Source organism: Brassica napus, chromosome C3, assembly GCF_020379485.1.
Source record: "Brassica napus cultivar Da-Ae chromosome C3, Da-Ae, whole genome shotgun sequence".
Lineage (NCBI taxonomy): Eukaryota > Viridiplantae > Streptophyta > Magnoliopsida > Brassicales > Brassicaceae > Brassica > Brassica napus.
The window spans coordinates 46,035,525-46,055,207 of NC_063446.1; the positions used below are offsets into that span (position 1 = coordinate 46,035,525).

Genomic DNA, 19,683 nt, shown 5'->3' on the forward strand with positions numbered 1-19,683 from the left:
CTTAGGAGTTGAGCTAACTGATCACTGTGGGACTGAGTTAGTTAACCAGTGACACATTGCCATCACTGATCACTGTGACTAAGGACTTGAGCTCTAATATATCATGCATGCAACTTTAGGCATCTATAGGATTATAATCTCTAACACCTAAATAGAACCCTGCATCTAATATCTTCCAATAAAGTTACCACCCCCAATCATCTTGTTGTCGAGCAATAGACTTGCTGAATTAGGATGTATTTTACTCTTAAACCATAAAACAACAAACACCTAGAATTAATAACTGGATAGATTTAATAGGTTTCCCTAGCACCTTGTGGATTCGATCCCTAAGTACTGCAACTGAACCCTCTTCTATGAGAGAGTAATTCACTCCTTAGGGTAATTTGAGTGGTATCAGATTACGATGAGATTCCAGCGCGCGGTTTGGTGATTTAGGCAAGAGTAGGCATAATTGGACGAAGTTGATATCCAAGAATCCATAGAAAAATAGTAATTTTAATGCTATAAGAAGGAAGGTAATTTCCCTCATAATTTTCACTCACTTATTTTCATAAAAGGTTTTCTTGAGAGAAATTTTCCTTTCCCTTTCCTTCTCTTTTTTCTTTAAGTTTAAAAGATGGTCTAGCAGAAAGAAGACTATGAAAAGAGGTACCTCCCATGGTTATTCGTCCGAAAGTGTTCACGATGATGATATTCTTGTCCCGAAGGCCGAGTTCGTGTCTCACTCGATGGATCATTTGCCGATGGATGAGGCGTACTCGATTGCGAGATATGGTTCGATTACTTCCCCTATCGAGAAGTCATTTCCTGTCATGAACCAGCGTTCGGTCGAAAAAGGCGCGTCGAGAAGAAGCACCGGCGAATTCTTAAGGCCGTTCGTGCATTCTGCCGTATTTCGGATGCGATAGAGTTTTGAATTCCTTGTCGAGGGGAAAGTGCTGATAATCCCGCAGAGGGTTACTTTACCTGCTACGAGTCATTCTTGGTGCGCTGTTGTCAGTGGTTTCCGATCCCTGAAATCATAGTCCGTGTGTTGGACCGTTTCGAGGTATCGATCAGCCAGCTGAATCCCACCTGTTTTCAGCATCTCATTGGCGTCGTGATCCTGAGCTATGAGCATGGCCTTTCCCTTACCGCTGACCACTTTGAAGCGATCTTCAGCCTGCAACTTGTTTCGAAACCGCACCTCTACTGGTTGGTCCCTCGGAAATATATGACGGTGATTATTTCCAACTCTAACTCGTGGACGAAGTTCTTCTTCTTTGTCCGTGTAAACGCCGCCTCCGTCGAGAAGAATTGCATCCTCTTGTTCCGGAGCAGGCCGAATGACAGTCCCTTCATCAACCCGCTTTACCCATTCCCCGAAGACGTGATCGAAATGAGGGATCTCCTTAGGAATGGTACATTTTTTTGACCTTCTTTACGCCGAGGAGAGTCCCCAAGGCGTTGAGACTCGTGCATCCCGATCTTGGAGTGGGTGTAGAAGCGGATAGTGATTCTGAGTCCGATGATCCTGCTCCTTGCGACGTTCCCGCAGAGGGAACGGACGCGAGATCTTGTATGGGTAAAGGCATCGATCTTGGTGATATAGAGTTTTTCGTAGATGACTCTATTCTTCCAGGATGGGACCCGGACCTTGCTTATGGTGACGGTAATGGTTCGAGCGAGGTACCTATTCTGGATTTTGACGAGTTTTTTGCTGGTTTACCCTCGAGTTTCGATCCTCCTTCGTCTGTGGACGGATTTGGAAGGTCCAAGGTTGTCGCGGAAGGATCTCGCATAATCAACGGGGTTAGTTTCTTTTTTCTTTAGGAACTTCGCGGATAGTTTCTTTCTTTTTCTTTTTAAACACTTTAGTCATTTTGCAGGGTCTGAAAATGCTTGGCTCAGCCCTTGAGACAAGCCACAGGGAGGCCATGGTTTATCGCTTCAAGGCAGAGAAAGCGGAAAAAGCCCTTGCACGTGTTCAAAACGAAATTTTAGTGCGAGATTCGAAACTTGCCAAGGATCATGCCAAGGCCGTCCGTCAAGCGGAAATGAGAGGCAGGAGCGAGATTGTCGAGGTGATGAGAAACCGTGCTTCTCAGTTCAAAGCCGAGTAGGGAAACCTTAAGGAGGCTTATTCCTCGGTGGGTGATTTTCACGAGTGTCGTGGTTCAGTTGGTACCCTCTTGAAGACGCAGACGGACGACTTTGTGTTTCAAGGATGAGATGGAAATCATGAAAGGTAGCATGAATGATCACGCCCATGCTGAGGCGCTTATTTCCCCGATCGATGGGAGGATTCAGGAATTCTGGGATCCCATCCCGGTGTCTCCTGATACGGAGGAGGTCACGACCGAGGTTGCTGGCGACGACGAGGAAGTGGATTGTCCCGCAGAGGTTTCCCCATATCTTGTGTTTATGGCCGAGTGTGGCCTTTATTATCTATCCGAGTGTGGCCTTTATGTTGAGACTTTGTGTGGGCCTGTTTGGCCGCTTTTTTTTATCGGGACTGACCGTTGGTGGTTTCGAATCCCTACCGCTTTGCGGTTTTATATATGATGAATATTTATCAAACTACTTTGTTCTGAATATGTCTGAAATAAATATGAGTTGTCGTCTCATATTTAGTTCTAGCGAGACGTTCAATATGTTAGTTTGCTCGAGATGTGAATTTTCGTAAAAGTGACTTATTTATTTTTACGAAGTTTCATGAACGTTAAGATATGGACGGAGAGACATGTTTTAAGATCTCGTATCATTTTTTAGATATCATGTCTTGAGATGTTAGAGACCAGTGTGCTGGGTTTAGGGCAAGACATAGGTTTACTTTCGGTTTTAAGGTTTATGCGGTGACTAGCCGGCTGTCGATTTTCCTGTTGTGATTTCAACCTGATTCATACCGATTTAAAGTCCGTGATAGGTTCTCGGCTTATACGACTTGTATGGTTTGAATCGAGCATCTCTCCAGAGACAATTTTTAAGCCAACTGGAAGTGCTTGACCAAAATTTTAGATTTTTTATATAGCGCGCTTTTATCCTTGTGTCCGATGTCTGAGGATCAGAATGATCAGGGTGCGTTTTTTTCAGACGGCTTCGCCGGGGCCAATCGACGAGCAGGATGTAAATATTTGTTGAAATTTTATTGTCGCGTTTGGACAATTTTTCGTATAGTTTCGATTCTAACTTTGGCGATGTCTCGCTGTTATTTCGAAGACTATACATTCGTTTTAAGTTATGAATGGTTTGCGAATGTTTTGCGATTTGGACCAGATACGGCCGTTGACAAGAATTTAATGTTTGTAGAGATTTTTGCGTAGCTGAAGCGTAAGAGTTCAAAAAATGTGTAATCGTTGACAAGAATTTAATGTTTGTAGAGATTTTTGCGTAGCTGAAGCGTAAGAGTTCATAAAATGCGTATTGTAGTAAAAGTTTTAAAAAGCTCGAGTACAATAATGCATGTTTTAAACGTGGGAGTATACTAGTATATGTACCCACTCCCCTCCCTTTTTAGAGAGGGGGATAGCTGAACAAGTCATTCGACGAGCTGCCTACGTACCCCTTCCGAGGATCAAGCCATCTTGTAGTTCTACTTTACACCGCGAGTGTTTCTACTCGACGGTTGGTGCTGTGTTGACCGCCTTAATCGTGGTGACTGTGGCAGGATAGATGTCTTTGTCCGGGTTTTTCTTTTCCGGTTGAGTGCATCGTTGGCTTCGAAATCAGGTTGAGTTTCGATATCCGAGGTGTTTGCTCCAGCAGACGATGTCGAGTCGTCTTTCTTTGAAGTGTTTTCGGGCGAAGGCTGAGTTAACTTCATGCGTTGGCGATTTACCATCGCGGTAGTTGTGATTTGCCTTAACTTATGCTATGCGAGAAAGCGAAGTCGCGACTGTTTCTGACAACCCCAGATGGCAGCGACCCCGCTCTGGGTTGGGAATTTGATGCCCAGGTGATATGTAGACGGAACAACTTTCATGGCGTTCAGCCATGGGGTTCCCATGATCACATTATAGATGGCAGGATGATCGACAACCGCGAAGTCAACGATCTTTGTGACTTCCTTGGCCATGACTGGTAGCCGGATTGATCCGAGAGTCATTGACTTTCGCCCAAAAAACCCATCAATCGTTTTGGTATCGGGGTAATTTCCCCAAGCTCGATGTTCATCCTTTTGAGAGTGTCGCAGAAGATAACATTAAACGTGCTCCCTGTGTCGATGAGGAATCTTGAGACTTCCAGATCTCGTATGACGAGATCTATGACGAGTGGATTGCAATAAGGCTGATCGATTCCGCCGGATTCCTCTTCATGAAAGTTATCGAGTCTCTTTGACCATCTCGGGGAGGAGACCATGTAGGCCAATTTGCACTTGACTCGGCCTTTCGCTGGTAGGCCTTGATGGCCGAGACCGTGTCGTTGCAGTACTGTGATCCTCCGATAATCATGTTTACTCTGCGACGATTGTTATTGCTTCCTTTGTCGTCCAATCTCCTTACGCGTTTATCCCCTTCTTGATTTCTCCGAGGAGAATTTTCTGCGGGTGGATTTTTGTCGGTTTTTGGAGGACGATCGGTCTCAAGGATGAGATCCTTAACGCTGGTTACTTCGGAGAGTTCTCCACCTAGTAGCTTTTCGGCCAGTCTCGCTCCCAAGACTTTGCAGTTATTCGTCGAGTGCCCTCGAGTCTGGTGGAACTCGCAGAAGGTGTTTTCGTCGTATCCTGGATTGTGAGTCCATGTATTGCCCGAGGTCCTACCTTGTTCCGAACTGACTGCGTAGTTATGCGCCCCTTGGAGTTCTTCCCCCTCGTGATGGACGTACTTGTCGTTACGAGAGTTTTTCTTTTTAGTCTTTTGGTCTGCATCTTCCGAGGACGTCTTTGTCGGCTTATGTTTTGCCTTGTGAAGGGCATCTTGTTGCCTTGTGAAGGGCATCTTGGATCGTTCGTGGTTTGTCAAGGGTTATCCATTTTCTGAATTTCGACTTGTACCAGAGTGTTTTTCTGAGTGCGTCTATGGCCACCTTGTCGCTTATTCCGCTAACCCTTGACATAACCAGCTTGAATCAGCTTATGAATTCGCGGAGAGGTTCGTCCTCTCTCTGGGATAGACTCCAGAGATCGACATCGGATGTTTCTCTATCTATGAAGATAGAATACTGTTTGAGAAATTCCGATGCGAGCTGGCGGAAACTTCCGATGGAGTTTCGCTTAAGGCGTGCGAACCATTCGAGCGCCGCTCCTTCCAGATTTTCGACAAACAAACGGTAATAGCCGGCGTCTTTTTTGCTCTCCTTAAGACTGGCCCTCCCCATCGTGATGTGGAAGGCTTGAAGATGCGCTTTAGGATCAGTCGTACCATTGTATATTGGTACTTTGATTTTTCACGGGTCAGATACCTTGGTGTCAGAGATGCGAGCAGTGAAAGGTGTCTTCCGAGCTCCCTCAAGTAATCTGTCGATCTCTGGGGCAGCGCTGGTAGCATGATGGATCTGGGATATGACAGCCCTTACTTCTGCTGCAGTTTTAGTTATGTAATCGCGAAGGTCACATATGTCCGATTTTTCACCAGCAGCTTTCCGAGCTTGTCGGCATTTGCTGCGAGTAATCTCGGTTTGTTTTTCGGCTAACTCCTCCTGTTCGACCCAGTAGAGATTTTCGTCTTCTTCCCTTCCAGGTTTATCGAACGAAGAGTCTTCCCGATCGTCGGAAACGTCGCTGGGATCCAAGTTGACAAGCTCGAATTCATCGACCTCTCTGTCCCTTGCGGAAGGTAGAGGGTTTTTAGAGTTCCGTTACTCGGCAGGGGATGTCTCGTTGGGGTTTTGACCCGAAGGACGTTCCCGCGACGTTCCAGGCCTGTCGAGAGGAGTTGTGAAGTCGAGTCTTTTCCCGCGAATCTTCGTGGTTCTGCGGGGACGGATTGCTCGAGTCCGTGCTGTTAAGGTTTCGACCTGTTTAGTCAAGGTGTTCACGAGCTTATCCTATTCTTCCGACCTTTTTTCATAGGTGGCGAACATCTTTTTAAACTCCTCGAGTGTTTCGGCGTTGGCTAGTGCGTTGGCCGCGGAGACATCTGCTGCTGGAGTGTTGAGATTGGTGTTGCTTCCTCCGTTGATAGGAGTCTGCAGGTTATTTGTGTCGTCAGTTGTCATGTCTGGTTGATCGTCTTGTGGCTGAGAGTTAGATTGATCTGTATCCCCCTCCTTCTAGCGTCAAACTGTGGGAACCAAAATTCGCACTGTCGATTTCCGTTTAAATTAGGAAAGTTAGGAAAACCCTAATTTCCCAGAGGTCCCGGATATTTGCTAAACCGCACGCCAAGCAATTAGAACACGAAATAAAGATGAGAAAAATAAGAACTCGTAAAAAAGAGGAAAAGGAGTCTTATTCCAAATTCGCGTATGAGCGTTACAATAAGGTAGAAGCCTCGGCTATGAGAGCTGTCGGCGAGATTCCTAGTTCTAACAACCTAAGACTGCAAAACCTAGTTTAGTCGCAGCTCGAAATAACAAAAATGGAAAGTTGCCTAAATGCTCTAAGTGATGAGTTTGCTCTGGAAAAATCCTCCCCTTATGCCTCTCGCCTAGGACTCCTTATATACTCCCTCCAAGGTTGGTTTGAGCTTTCCTCTTCTACCCTTAACCCGTCATAACTCGAAAATGAAGATATTCCATTTTTCTCGATCTTCATGATTATCCGCGGAAACTCAACATTTATCTGCGAAAATTTGACATTTATCTTTTCTTGTGGACTGAGTATAAACCGCCATAGTATCTACGGGCATTTCCTCAAAAAATCGTAAGTATATTTCTAATCATGTTTTAGACCTATTTGGGCCGTCTTTCGACTCGAAACGTTTATTACGATTTTTATCGATAAAAATAAACTTTCCGTGATTTTTATCGTAAAGTTTAAGTCATAACTCCGATCGATAGTAGTGAGAAATGATATGGCTGTGGTACATAGGGGCTAGCATTAAGAAACATACGAGAATGCACGGATTTGGGTCGTACATGTTGATCAACGTTCGAGACAGTTTGGTCGGTCGCTACGTAGTGACCGACTCGTTCACGGGTCGGTCGCTGCGTAGAGACCGAACGAGAGGCTTGGTCGGTCGCTCGGTTGCTACGTAGCAATCGACCAAGTGGCTTGGTCGGTCGCTACGTAGCGACCAGCTCGTTCGCGGACTGGTCGTTATTTGGCGACCATGTTTGGATCAATTTCTGACGCTCTATGAACGTGTTCTTGGGCTATGGGTGTTTAGTTTCGATGAATCAACCGAGACTAGTGCAAGATTTAACCGCAAAGTTCTTCGCGAAGATTTCTTTACGAAGATTACTTTTCGTAAAAGCGTTCATGCCGATTTTTACGGATATTTGGATGTTAACTTCGTCGTGTCCGTTTTTGACCCCAACACTGAGGTATCCTTTCTTAAGCAGCTCGTTGACCTCGATCTTTAGTGCGACGCAGTCCTCCGTTTTGTGTCCGTGGTCTTGGTGGAAGTCGCACCAGAAACCAGGGTTCCGGAAAGAGTCGGGTGCTTTCATATTTTGAGGCTACTTGACCTGTTGGCCCATCTGCCTCAGAACATTGACCAGCTCCAGCGTTGAGACGGAGAGGTGAGAGATGTCTGGCCACGTGGACACTTCCATCCCTTCTGCCTTCTCGATCGGCCGGTTCTGGTATCTCCCCCGGTTTCGATTTCCAGAGTCACTAGCCGGTCTTTGAGAGGGTTTCTCGTCTCGCTCGGTTCGGTCTAGTCTGATCGTCATGGGATCTGGTTTTTGTTGCGCCTTAGCGCGGCTGGAGACATCTTCCTCCCATTTTACATGCGCCCAGGCTCGAGATAGGATGTCTTCCTTTGTTTTGCATTGGTATTTGGTTAACTCCTTATAGAAGTCTCCGTCGGGGAGCAAGCCTCTCTTGAAGGCAGAGATAGCAGTGGGGATGCTGCATTCGGGAATAGCCACCTTCTCTTGATTTAAGCGGGCTATGTAGCTTCGTAGGGGTTCCGTCAGGTGCCGGAGGATCTTGTAGAGGCTATCAGAGGTTTTCTCCAGGTTCCTGCTGCTGGCGAATTATTCCACAAATTTATCGCTGAGAACCGCGAAGGAGGCTATGAACCTGGAGGGTAGGTTGATATACCATTGCAGAGTGGGTCCGGTCAGAGTGGAGCCGAACTCTTTGCACATGGTAGCTTTGCGCGACCCCTTTGGGAGTGCTACGGCGAGCATCCTTTGTTTGTATTGGGCGACGTGGTCATTCGAATCGGTGGTGCCGTCATACGCCTTTATGTTGGGGAAGGAGAACTTCATGGGTATCTCAATCAAGGTGATCTCATCCGTGAAAGAAGTATCGGCATAAGAGTCGGGGTCGCTCTTACGGAATGGTGTATAAGACTTAGAGATTGTAGCTAGGCGGCTAGAACTAGGGTTTATACACCAATCATTGTAGTTCCAGCTCGTTTTATCTAATTAAACATCTCTTCAAGTTTATTTCTCTCTAATACTCACGAAATCAAAACAAATACCAGCCTTGTCCATCATTCCGTGATACTCACAAATATCCTACACAAAAATCCCCTAACAGTATGGCGATATAAGGAGGGGAGTAATCTAAACTACGTGATAATGGCGGTGCACGAGCATGACGAGCTACCTAAAGCTACCAAGAGAGAAGCTGAACTCCAAATGCAAATCGATGATCTGTAAGGTCAAGTAACCGGGTTACATAGAACTCGGGAAGAGACCAGTCCTGAAGGAAAAGCTCAACGAACACTCCAAGCAACTGGAGCAGAGCGCCGAGAAGCTCAGCCATCTCGAATCGGAGAATCTTACCCTCCCGTGCGAGAACCAAACCCTTAACGCGGCAAGCAACAAGAAGCGTTCATTCCGGACTCAGGTTCGCCCTATGCCGACTCTGGAAACACTTAATTTTAGGACAGGCGTGAATCTCCCAACTACGGTGCTGGGAGGAGACACATCTACGCGAGAAAAGGCCAAGGATGCCCAGACCTACGACGTGGAGGACAGCGACTCGGAGCCCGAGCCTGATAAAGAAGCATCGAACGGAGCAGCGAGAGCGGACTCTCCTATGATCGCTCACCTTCACCAGATGTTCTCCGATAGACTCGACGCCATGCAGTCCATGGTAGAGAGACTCCTGGGGCTAGCTCCCCCCATCCGGAAGAGCAACCCCGACTCCTACGCCGATACTCCCTTCACGGATGAGATCACCTTGATCGAGAGTCCCAAGAAGTTCTCTTTCGCCAGCATAAAAGCGTATGACGGCACCATTGATCCGAACGACCACGTCGCCCAATACAGACAAAGGATGCTCGCCGTAGCACTCCCAAAGGGGTCACACGAAGCTACCATGTGCAAAGCTTTCGGCTCTACTATGACCGGACCCGCTCTGCAATGGTATATCAACTTACCCTCCAGGTCCATTGCCTCCTTCGCGGTTCTCGATGACAAGTTCGTGGAGCAATTCGCCAGCAGCAGGGACCTGGAGAAAACCTCCGATAGTCTCTACGAAATCTTCCAGCATCTAGTGGAACACCTGCGAGGATACATAGCCCGCTTTAGTCAAGAGAAGGTGGCTATCCCCGAATGCAGTATCCCCACGGCTATCTCTGCTTTCAAGAGAGGTCTGCTCCCTGACGGAGACCTCTACAAGGAGCTGACCAAATATCAGTGCAAAACCATGGAAGACGTCATATCTCGAGCCTGGGCACAGGTCAAATGAGAGGAAAACGTCGCCAGCCGTGCCAAACCGCAACAAAAGCAAGATCCCAAGACGATCAGACCAGACCAAATCGAGCAAGACAAGAAATCCTCTCAAAGACCAGCTAGGGACTCCGGGAATCGAAACCGGGGCAGGTACCAGAACCGGCCGATCGAGAAGGCAGAAGGGATGGCAGTGTCCACATGGCCAGACATCTCTCACCTCTCCGTCTCAAGGCTGGAGCTGATCAATGTTCTGAGGCAAATGGGCCAGTAGGTCAAGTGGCCTCAGAAGATGAAAGCCCCCGACTCTTTCCAGAATCCTGACTTCTGGTGCGATTTCCATCGAGACCACGGTCACAAAACGGAGGACTGCATCGCACTAAAGATCGAGGTGAACGACCTGGTTAGGAAAGGGCATCTCAGGGAATTCCTTTCCGAGAAGGCCAAGAGCCATCTAAGCAAGGAGACAACGGGTAAGCCCACTCAAGCTGCTCCTGTCTCGCCACCATGACAGGACCGAGTGATCCATGTCATTTCGGGCGGTTCAGAAATCAGCGGCATAAGCCATGCAGCTGCGAAGAAAAGCACCTGAACGCCAAGCACGGCCTAGAGGCATCCAAGCTGAAACGCCTACTCCTAGGAACAGACGAGATAAGCTTCACGGCCAAAGAGCAAGAGAAAGTCCTCACTCCACATCATGATGCCCTGGTTATCTCGCTCACTGTAGCGAACTGCCTGGTAAAAAGGATACTAGTAGATAATGGAAGCTCCGGCAACATCATCTTCCAGGCCGCATAAAAGGATCTGGGGCTGGAGGAAGGTGCTCTAACTCGGAGGATAACCCCCCTTATAGGGTTCAGCGGGGAAGTCAAACAAACCGCTGGGGAGGTAACCCTCCCCGTATACACCAAAGGAATCAACATGTTAAAAAAATTCCTCGTGGTTGATTGCAATTCGTCTTACAACATGATCCTAGGACAGCCCTGGATTCACGCAATGGGGGCCGTCCCCTCGACTCTTCACCAAATGGTGAAATTCCCTACACCCTGGGGCATAAAGGCGATCTGAGGGGATCAGGAATATTCCCGCTCTTGCTATTAGACCACTCTGAAGGGAAAGACCAAGGTCTTATAGGAATTACAGAGCAAACCTCTGGCTCGTCACTCTGAGGAACAGGAGGTAGAGGAAATGGACGACGTGCCATTAACCGAAGGAGATCAGACCCGACATCTCAAGATCGGTTCCAAGCTAACTGAGGGATTGAGAAGAACACTGAGAGACTTCCTCAGGTCTAACTCTGACTGCTTCGCGTGGTCCCACGCAGATATGCCTGGGATCGATCCAGAGGTCATCTTGCATAAGCTGCAGGTGGACCGCCTACATCAACCCGTCAGGCAAAAGAGACGGAAGTTTTCCCTCCGAGAGAGACACGATCATCAACGATGAAGTCAAGAGCCTGCTCGGCGCGAGGTTCATTCGTGAGGTGCAGTACCCAGAATGGCTAGCCAACGTCATCGTTGTCAAGAAAAAGAATGGGAAGTGAAGAGTCTGCATCGACTTCACGGACCTCAACAAGTTCTGTCCAAAGGAACCCTTCACGCTACCTCATATCGACAAGCTGGTGGACCCCACCGCGGGCACCAGCTGCTGAGCTTCATGGACGCGTTCTCTTGCTACAATCAGATATTTATGCATCCGGAAGACCAGGAGAAAACATCCTTCATGACGTCCAGAGGGATCTACTGCTACAAGGTCATGCCCTTCTGCCTAAAGAACGCAGGACCAACCTATCAACGGCTGGTAAACATGATGTTCGAGGACCAAATCGGGAGAACCATGGATGTCTACATCGATGAAAAGCTGGTCAAATCCCTGGAAGTGGAAGACCACATATCTCACCTGCAGCAAGCCTTCTCCATCCTCAGAAAATATAACATGAAGCTCAACCCGGCTAAATGCCCATTTGGGGTCAGTTCTGGCAAGTTCCTCGGGTACATCGTAACCCACCGGGGAATCGAGGCCAACCCGGAGTAAATCAGGGCTATTCACTCAATCCCTTCCCAAAGAACGTCAAGGAGGTTCAAAAGCTAACGGGAACTATGGCAACCTTGAGCAGGTTCATCTCCAGACTCTCCGACAAATCTCACATCTTTTTCGGAACTCTCAAGAATCCGAAGGATTTCGAGTTGATGGGAGAAGGCGAATCCGCTCCTCAAGAGCTAAAATCGTATCTCACCATTCCTCCTCTCTTATCCAAGCTATTACTCGGTGAAGTCCTGCTGCTATATCTAGTGGTCTCTGAACACGCCGTGAGCGTCGTCTTAGTTCGCGTGGAGGGAAACAAGCTGCTACCAATCTATTACGTAAGAGAGGCTCTCCTAGACGCAGAGAACCGCTATAGCCACCTAGAAAAACTGGCCTTAGCTCTGATAATCGCCGCTCGCAAGCTCCGACCCTACTTCCAGGCTCATCCAATCGTGGTTGTTACCTCCTTCCCTGTAAAGTTGGTCCTCCACAAACCAGAAGTCTCCGGACGCCTAGCCAAATGGGCCGTGGAACTAGGAGAGTACGACGTAATATTTCGACCCACCACGGCTATAAAGTTATAGGTCATAGCAGACTTCGTGGCTGAATTCTCCCCTGCCTTGCTCCCAGCTCTAGAGCAGGAGGTACGCCTCCGAGGCGAAAGTAAGGAAGAGGGAGAATGGATCCTACACGTTGATGGATCCAGCAACGTCAGAGGAGCTGGAGTAGGGATAGTGCTTACCTTGCCAACGAGGAACACAGCCTCAAGGGCCGTGAGATGCAACTTCAAAGCAACCAACAACGAAAGCGAGTATGAGGCCCTAATCATAGGCCTAACTCTCGCCCATCAATTGGGGGCAGAGAACATCCAGGTCTTCGGCGACTCCCAGCTGATAATCAACCAGGTACAAGGGGAGTACCAAGCAAAAGACGACAGCATGATCCAGTATCTGGCGGTCGCTCAGCGACTAATCAAGAAGTTCAAGAGCTGCAAGCTCACTCAAATCCCCTGGGAACAGAATTCACAAGCCGACGCCCTGGCTAATCTAGGGTCCGCCCATGAAATGAATAGGCAGATGAGTATCCCCTTGCCCGTGTTTCAATGGCCAGCTACCCTGGAGGAACCCCCATCAGAGGAGGTCTCTGCCCTCGAAGAAGGTGAAACCTGGATGACCCCCTTAATCCGGTACCTGGAGGCCGACATCCTCCCGGAAGACTGTAGTAAGGCCAGAAAGATCAAGAAGCAAGCCGCGAGTTAGTGTATCTCCCAGGAGAAGCTATACCAGAGATCTTTCTCTGGTACATACCTGAGGTGTGTCACACCCCGAGAGGCAGCTAGAATCCTTGTAGAACTACATGAAAGAGATTGTGGATCCCACTATAATGGCAGAAGCCTGGTGCTCAGAGCCAGAAGGGCTGGTTACTACTGGCCCACGATGGCCGCCGACGCCGACGCCGACAGACAAGCCAAGCACTGCTACCAATGCCAAAGGCACACTCCAGTCTCCAAGCTTCCCCCGGAGAACCTTAAGTCCATAAGCTAACCATGGCCCTTCAGAAAGTGGGGCATGGATATAGTAGGGAAATTCCTTATGGCGCCGGGACAAAAGGTCTTCCTTCTGATAGTCACCGACTACTTCTCCAACTGGGTCGAAGCAGAAGCGCTGACACACATAACAGATCTCCAGATCCGCAAGTTCCTGTGGACCTACATAATCACTCTCTTCGGGGTCCCCCACGAGATCGTCACTGACAATGGACCCCAGTTCACGAGCCATAACTTCAAGGAGTTCTGCAAGGACTGGGGCATAAAACTAACTTTCGCCACACCACGACACCCCCAGTCTAACGGACAAGCCGAGTCCACGAACAAAACAGTGGTCAACATGCTTAAAAAGCGATTGGAGGGATCTCACGGGAAGTGGGCGGAAGAACTACACGGAGTCCTTTGGGCCTACTGGACCACTCCCAAAACAGCAACAGGGGAAACCCCCTACTCGCTAATCTACGGCTCTGAGGCCATTGCACCTACAGAGATGCACGTAAGAACAACGGTCTCCGGACCTACCTCTTAGGAGGAGAACAACGAGCTGATGACGCTAAGCCTCGACCTGCTCGACGAAAAAAGAGAGGCCGCTCGACTTAGAAACTGGTCCTACCAGCAAGACGTCGCCATGACGTACAACAAGAAAGTTAGAACTAGAACCTTCCAGCAAGGGGTCTATGTTCTACGACGAGCAGAAAAAACGGCGGAGAAACTCACCCCAGGGTGGGAAGGACCCTATAAGGTTATCGAGGTGCGGAGAGCAGGCGCCTACAGGCTGCAAGAAAGCAAAGGTAAAATACAATCCAACTGCTGGAACGCCCTGCACCTCAAAGCCTATCATTTTTAATACGGTCTCCAGATCATGATTTCTATACTAGTGTATACTATTTGAGCATTATAATTTCCTACTCCTATGTATGCGAAACGTCTCCGAACAAAGCCTACAATAAAATACTTCCGACTATAAAAGCAGAGGGGAAATCATTATACTTAAAGGGGTATACAAGCTGGATCAGGTCTCCAGAGACCTCCGATCCTGGCCACAAAAGTGGCACGACCACAGTGGCACGCCCACAAAGAATCAAAACGGCTATGAGACATAAATTAAAGGAGGAATGGGTATGCGCAAGCCTGAGTATGCTGTCAAAACTACATAAAACCCATGTGCAGCCTAAGGCGCATCGGGGTCCCCAGAGTACCAATGTGAAAAGTACCTATATTAAAACCCTACGAGCTACACGATACAGGGAACACATGGTATATACTCATTGCAAAAGTACTATGAAATACAGGGAGCAATCTAAATTCTGCTTCTCCAGACGTGTAAAGCAGCGTAAGCCTTGCACTTGGGTCATAACACCCACACCAGCACCCTCTAAGCCTGTCAGTGACTTCTTGCAGAAGTAGAATACAACATAGAAACTTGATAGTGGCCAGCTTCCGAGCGGCAGAATGCAAAATCCAAACAGGTACCGGTAGTAGTCTTGCCTAGGAAGGCGGAGTACGGTCCCTGCGAAAAACAAAACATTCCGGGTTCCCAAGGAACTCCGTGTCCTTATGCGAGCCCCCGATCTAAAGAGGAAACCCAAGATTTCCCAAAAGATTTCAAGTCCTACGCATAAAATCTAAGGAAGAACCTCCGGGTTCCTCCATAGCCTCCGGGTTCCAATCAAAGAATCTGAGGATCTAAGGAAGAACCTCCGGGTTCTTATGTGGCCTCAGGGTTCCAAAGATAAAAGAAGTTAGAACCTTTGTGCAGCCTAGGGCGCATCGGGGTCATTACAACTTCAAAGAACCTCCGGGTTCCCAACAGCAATCTCCGGATCCAAACCTCCGGGTTCCAACACAGCCTCATGATATATTGTGTTTTTGGCACATTATATGTATGTCTTACTAATAGTTTTCAAGGTTTTATCGAGTCTTTTTAGTCCCCTTCGAGTCATAACAGGTCTAGAGTTGCATTGGATAGGAAATGGACCAGCTAGAGGAAAAGAAGAGAAAAAAGTATGAATCGGAGTCTTTCGCGAAGAACAGTCGACCGGAGCAGCCTAAATGCCTGCTCCAGCGACAGAGAAAAAAAAGGAAATTTCCAAATATTTCGGGATTTGCCCTAGATTTCCTATTTCTTTCCCATAGCCGCTTGTGGCTCTCATATATATAGTCTCCTATTTATTATTTTAGACCTACCTTAGTTTTTACGCAAGAAAAAACCTGAGAGAGCTTTGATTTTAGCGATTGCTACTTGTAAGGGAGAAGGCCTCTTCCATCTCATAGAGAAGATTATCTTGAACCCTCTGATTTCTTTGATCTATTATATATAGTATTATTCAGAAATCATGCTTCTCTGTTCTTGTGTTATGTCTGAGTAGTCACCGAGTTAGTTTAGGGTTCTAGGGTTTTGGATTCGTAAGCTGAAGCATAAATAAGTCATCTTAAGATTGTCACATTCATATCTGTTCTTATTGCTTGCATTGAACCGATCACTTAGTGCATGAATTAGGGTTAATCAATATAGCTAGCCGTTAATTGATAACTTGATATGATCTGAATGAGCTTTGCATCCCTAGTCAACGAGAGTAGATATTAGGGTGTATTGTGAACATATTGGACTTGATCTCTAAATCTTGCTATCGCGTCTTGATCCAAACGAGAGTTCAGGCATCAAGACCGATTTGCAAATGAATTAATACCACGAGAGTGGGTTGATTCAACATGAGTGATCCGAGTTTAGACCTGTTATGAACTGGACTTGAATAATTGCTTGGCATGCGATTTCCATACCTGAAGAAGAAACCCAAGACTAGAGCCTTTAAATCAATTCAAAACAACCTAATCATGTTACTTGTTCTTTACGTTATTTATTTCCTTGAAAACCCCCACTTCGTTTTAGATAAATTTTGATCCCATAAAGATAAAGTGTGAACTGGTCCTATGGAATTGAATCTAAAGATAATACAACTACACTGTTAACTTGACAGTAGACAAAGATCCAATTTTAGTGTATCAAGTTTTGGCGCCGTTGCGACGGGGATCAGCTTTTTACCTTTATTTTTCGGTTATTTATTTAGTCTAAAACCTCTAACTTGTTTAACCCTCTTTTGCAGGAACTCGCAAGCTTAGAAAGAACCAACCATCAACAAAAATCAATTACTGCAACAATGGCCGACTTCGGCACTCCAAAAAAAATGTCCGCTTCTATGCAACAGATGCAGCAGCATATGCAACAGATGCAAGAGTTGCAGCAGACAATGGCAGCGCAGCAACTGGCTGCACAGCGGGAACCACCTGTCCCAATTGGTGAGAGAAACCTACCGAGTAACATCCCTGCTACGCGCTCTGCTATCGCTCCACCACCATGTCAAAGGGCAGACTTTGAGATAAAACCCGACATGATCAATCTTGTCCAGAGAAAGATGTTCCATGGACTGTCAGCTGACATACCAATGGAACACATTGAAGGTTTTGAAGAGATATGCAGTTTCACTTGTGCAAAAGGCTTCCCACCCGACTACATCAAATGCATGATGTTTCCATTATCTCTAGTGGACAAGGCTTCACGATGGCTTAAGTCATTACCTACAGGTTCCCTAACTTCCTGGGAAAAGGTTAGAGCAGCTTTCTTGGGCCACTTCTACACGAAAGCCAAAACAGCTGCCCTAAGGAACAAGATCTCCTCCTTTAAACAACTCGCTAATGAACCTTTCAATGAAGTGTGGGAACGGTTCAATGATACCCTCAGAGAGGGTCCTCATCACGGGTTCGACGATGACCATGTTCTAGGAATCTTCTACGATGGTGTGGAATGGGAGTTCCGCAATGCTCTAAACGCAGCGAGCAATGGAGATTTCATGACTCAAACCACAGAAGGAGCTCACGCGCTAATAGAGAACATGGCAGCTAGTTCGTCCAACAAAAACGAGGAGACTGACCGTTCCATGAAGGTGAAGAGCATGGACACTAGGATGATTGATGACCTCGCCGCTAAGGTCGATAAGCTGCTCAAGAACAATCAGAATCAGATCTATGTCATGGAATAAACCAATTTGGAACAAGGTACTACAGATGCTGCAGCAGAAACCGAGACATTGAAAGAAGATCAGCAAGAGGTCAGTTACGTTAACGGGGCAGGGTTGGCAATTCAAGATTTACCATCCAAACCCTAATGTGAGAAACAACCCGCATCTGTTCTCATACAAGACCAACCCAGACAACCCCAACGACAGATCTCAGGAAATCAGCTCCAAAACACTGGATATCAAGCCATACCTTCATAATCAGAATCAGAATCAGAATCAGAATGGGAAGATGTTCATCCTCAGCCAGGCTCAGAATCAATTTTAGAACCGGCAGAATAATCCGCAGGCTGCTCCTGCAACCGCGAGCGGTCCGCCAGATGAGCTGAAGGGAATGATGCAACAACTTCTGCAAGGTCAACAGGTTCAAGGAAAAGCACTGAACCAGGTTACAACCGAGATAAACACTCGGATGGACAACATGTTCACGGAATTGAATTCCAAATACGATGTTATAGCAAGCTACATAAGGCAGATGGACGTTCAGATAACTCAAACTGCTGAAACAATAAAAAGGCAGCAAGGAACACTTCCAGGAAAAACAGACAAGAATCCCAAGGACCGTAACGCAGTAGAACTAAGAAATGGAAGACATCTATCAGATCTTATCCCCAAGAAGCTCACTGCTCAAGAGAAGGGAAAACATAAAGAGGGAGAACAACCTCCGCTTGAGGATGTCTACGACGACGAACATGAACTGGAACAGCCATCAGTCGCAGAACCAGTAGCTCCCACGACGCAAGATCAGCATGTTACCACTCGCGTCTACACTCCAAAAGTTCCCTACACAGTCCTTGCTAAGAAATCACGCAAAGATTGCGAAGAGATGAAGTGCAAGAAGATGCTAGAAGAGTTGAATGTTAAGTTATCTCTCATGGACGCTATTCAGATGATCCCTTCAATGCGCAGTCTTGTGAAAGGGCTGATCTCCGGGAAGACCTCTGCAGACAGTGACATCATGATGGTCTCGAAAGAATGCAGCGCAGTCCTTCAAAACAGAACAGTCAGGAAATTGGAAGATCCTGGAAAATTTGTCCTATCGGTTTGGATTGGGAAAACAGTCTTCGCTTGCTCTTTATGCGACCTAGGTTCCAGTGTGAATCTCATGCCCTACTCAGTTGCAAAACGCATGGGACTAACCAATTTCAAACCAACCAGGATTTCATTGGTGTTCGCAGACAGATCAGTCAAGTTGCCAGTAGGTGTTCTCGAAGACCTGCAAGTTCAAATTGGTGACACCACTGTTCCAGCAGATTTCGTGGTTCTGGAGCTCGAAGATGAACCGAAAGACCCTCTCATTCTGGGCCGACCTTTCCTATGCACAGCAGGTGCAATCATTGATGTCCGCAATGGAAGGATCGATCTCCAACTGGGAGATATTGTGATGAAGTTTGAGATGGACGAGCTGCTCAAACAACCTATGTTGGATGGTCAGAACTTCACGATTAACGACGAGAACGCCGCCTTGACCCCTCAACAAGGGATGATCGAAGAAATCCTCCTAGATGATCCTTTGGAAGTAGCTCTGATAAGAGTAGAGTCTGAGCAGAACACATGCAACGTTGATGCTGATGGGTATGAAAAGATGCTAGAATCGAATGAAAACATTGAGAAGACGGTCGCTTTTCTAAGTCTGGGGAAAACGAGCAATCAGAATTCACCAGAAGGAGCAATTGCTCCTAAAAAGCCGACCAAACCAACCAGCTTACTTAGGTATACGTTTCTTGGACCTAATTCAACATACCCTGTCATCGTGAACTCTGAGCTTAATTATGTGGAAACTGCTAAACTATTGTGTGAATTGAGAAAATATCGCAAGGCAATAGGATATTCGTTAGATGATATTCCCGGTATTTCACCTGATTTATGCATGCATAGAATACATGTAGAAGATGAATCGATGACTTCTGTAGAACATCAGAGGCGATTAAACCCAAATCTAAAAGATGTTGTCAAGAAAGAGATAATGAAACTTCTAGAAGCTGGTGTAATTTATGCGATTTCTGATAGTTAGTGGGGTAGTCATGTTCATGTAGTTCCTAAGAAAGGTGGGATTACTGTGGTTGCTAATGAAAAGAATGAATTGATACCTACTAGGACAGTAACTGGCCACCGTATGTGTATTGATTTTCGAAAACTAAATACGGCCACACGAAAGGATCACTTCCCGCTTCCATTCATTGATCAAATGCTTGAGAGATTGGCTATCCATCCATACTACTGCTTTTTAGATGGCTATTCAGGTTTCTTTCAGATTTCCACTCACCCAGATGATCATGAGAAGACAACTTTCACATGTCCCTACGGAACCTTTGCCTACAG

The 19,683-nt window shown here is 46.9% G+C and overlaps 1 protein-coding gene and 1 non-coding gene across 2 annotated transcripts; one reads left to right on the forward strand and one right to left on the reverse strand.

Moving 5' to 3' along the window:
• The first annotated feature begins 11,816 nt into the window (after positions 1-11,816).
• Positions 11,817-13,001, forward strand: LOC125583116. Its single transcript, XM_048749680.1, has 2 exons — positions 11,817-12,215; positions 12,327-13,001. The coding sequence occupies exons 1-2, from the start codon at positions 11,817-11,819 to the stop codon at positions 12,999-13,001; spliced, it is 1,074 nt and encodes a 357-aa protein (XP_048605637.1).
• A 3,940-nt stretch (positions 13,002-16,941) lies between these two features.
• LOC125584808 lies at positions 16,942-17,048 on the reverse strand. The gene has a single exon (XR_007321716.1). It is a non-coding gene; the product is annotated as a small nucleolar RNA R71 (small nucleolar RNA).
• Between the last annotated feature and the right edge of the window lie 2,635 nt (positions 17,049-19,683).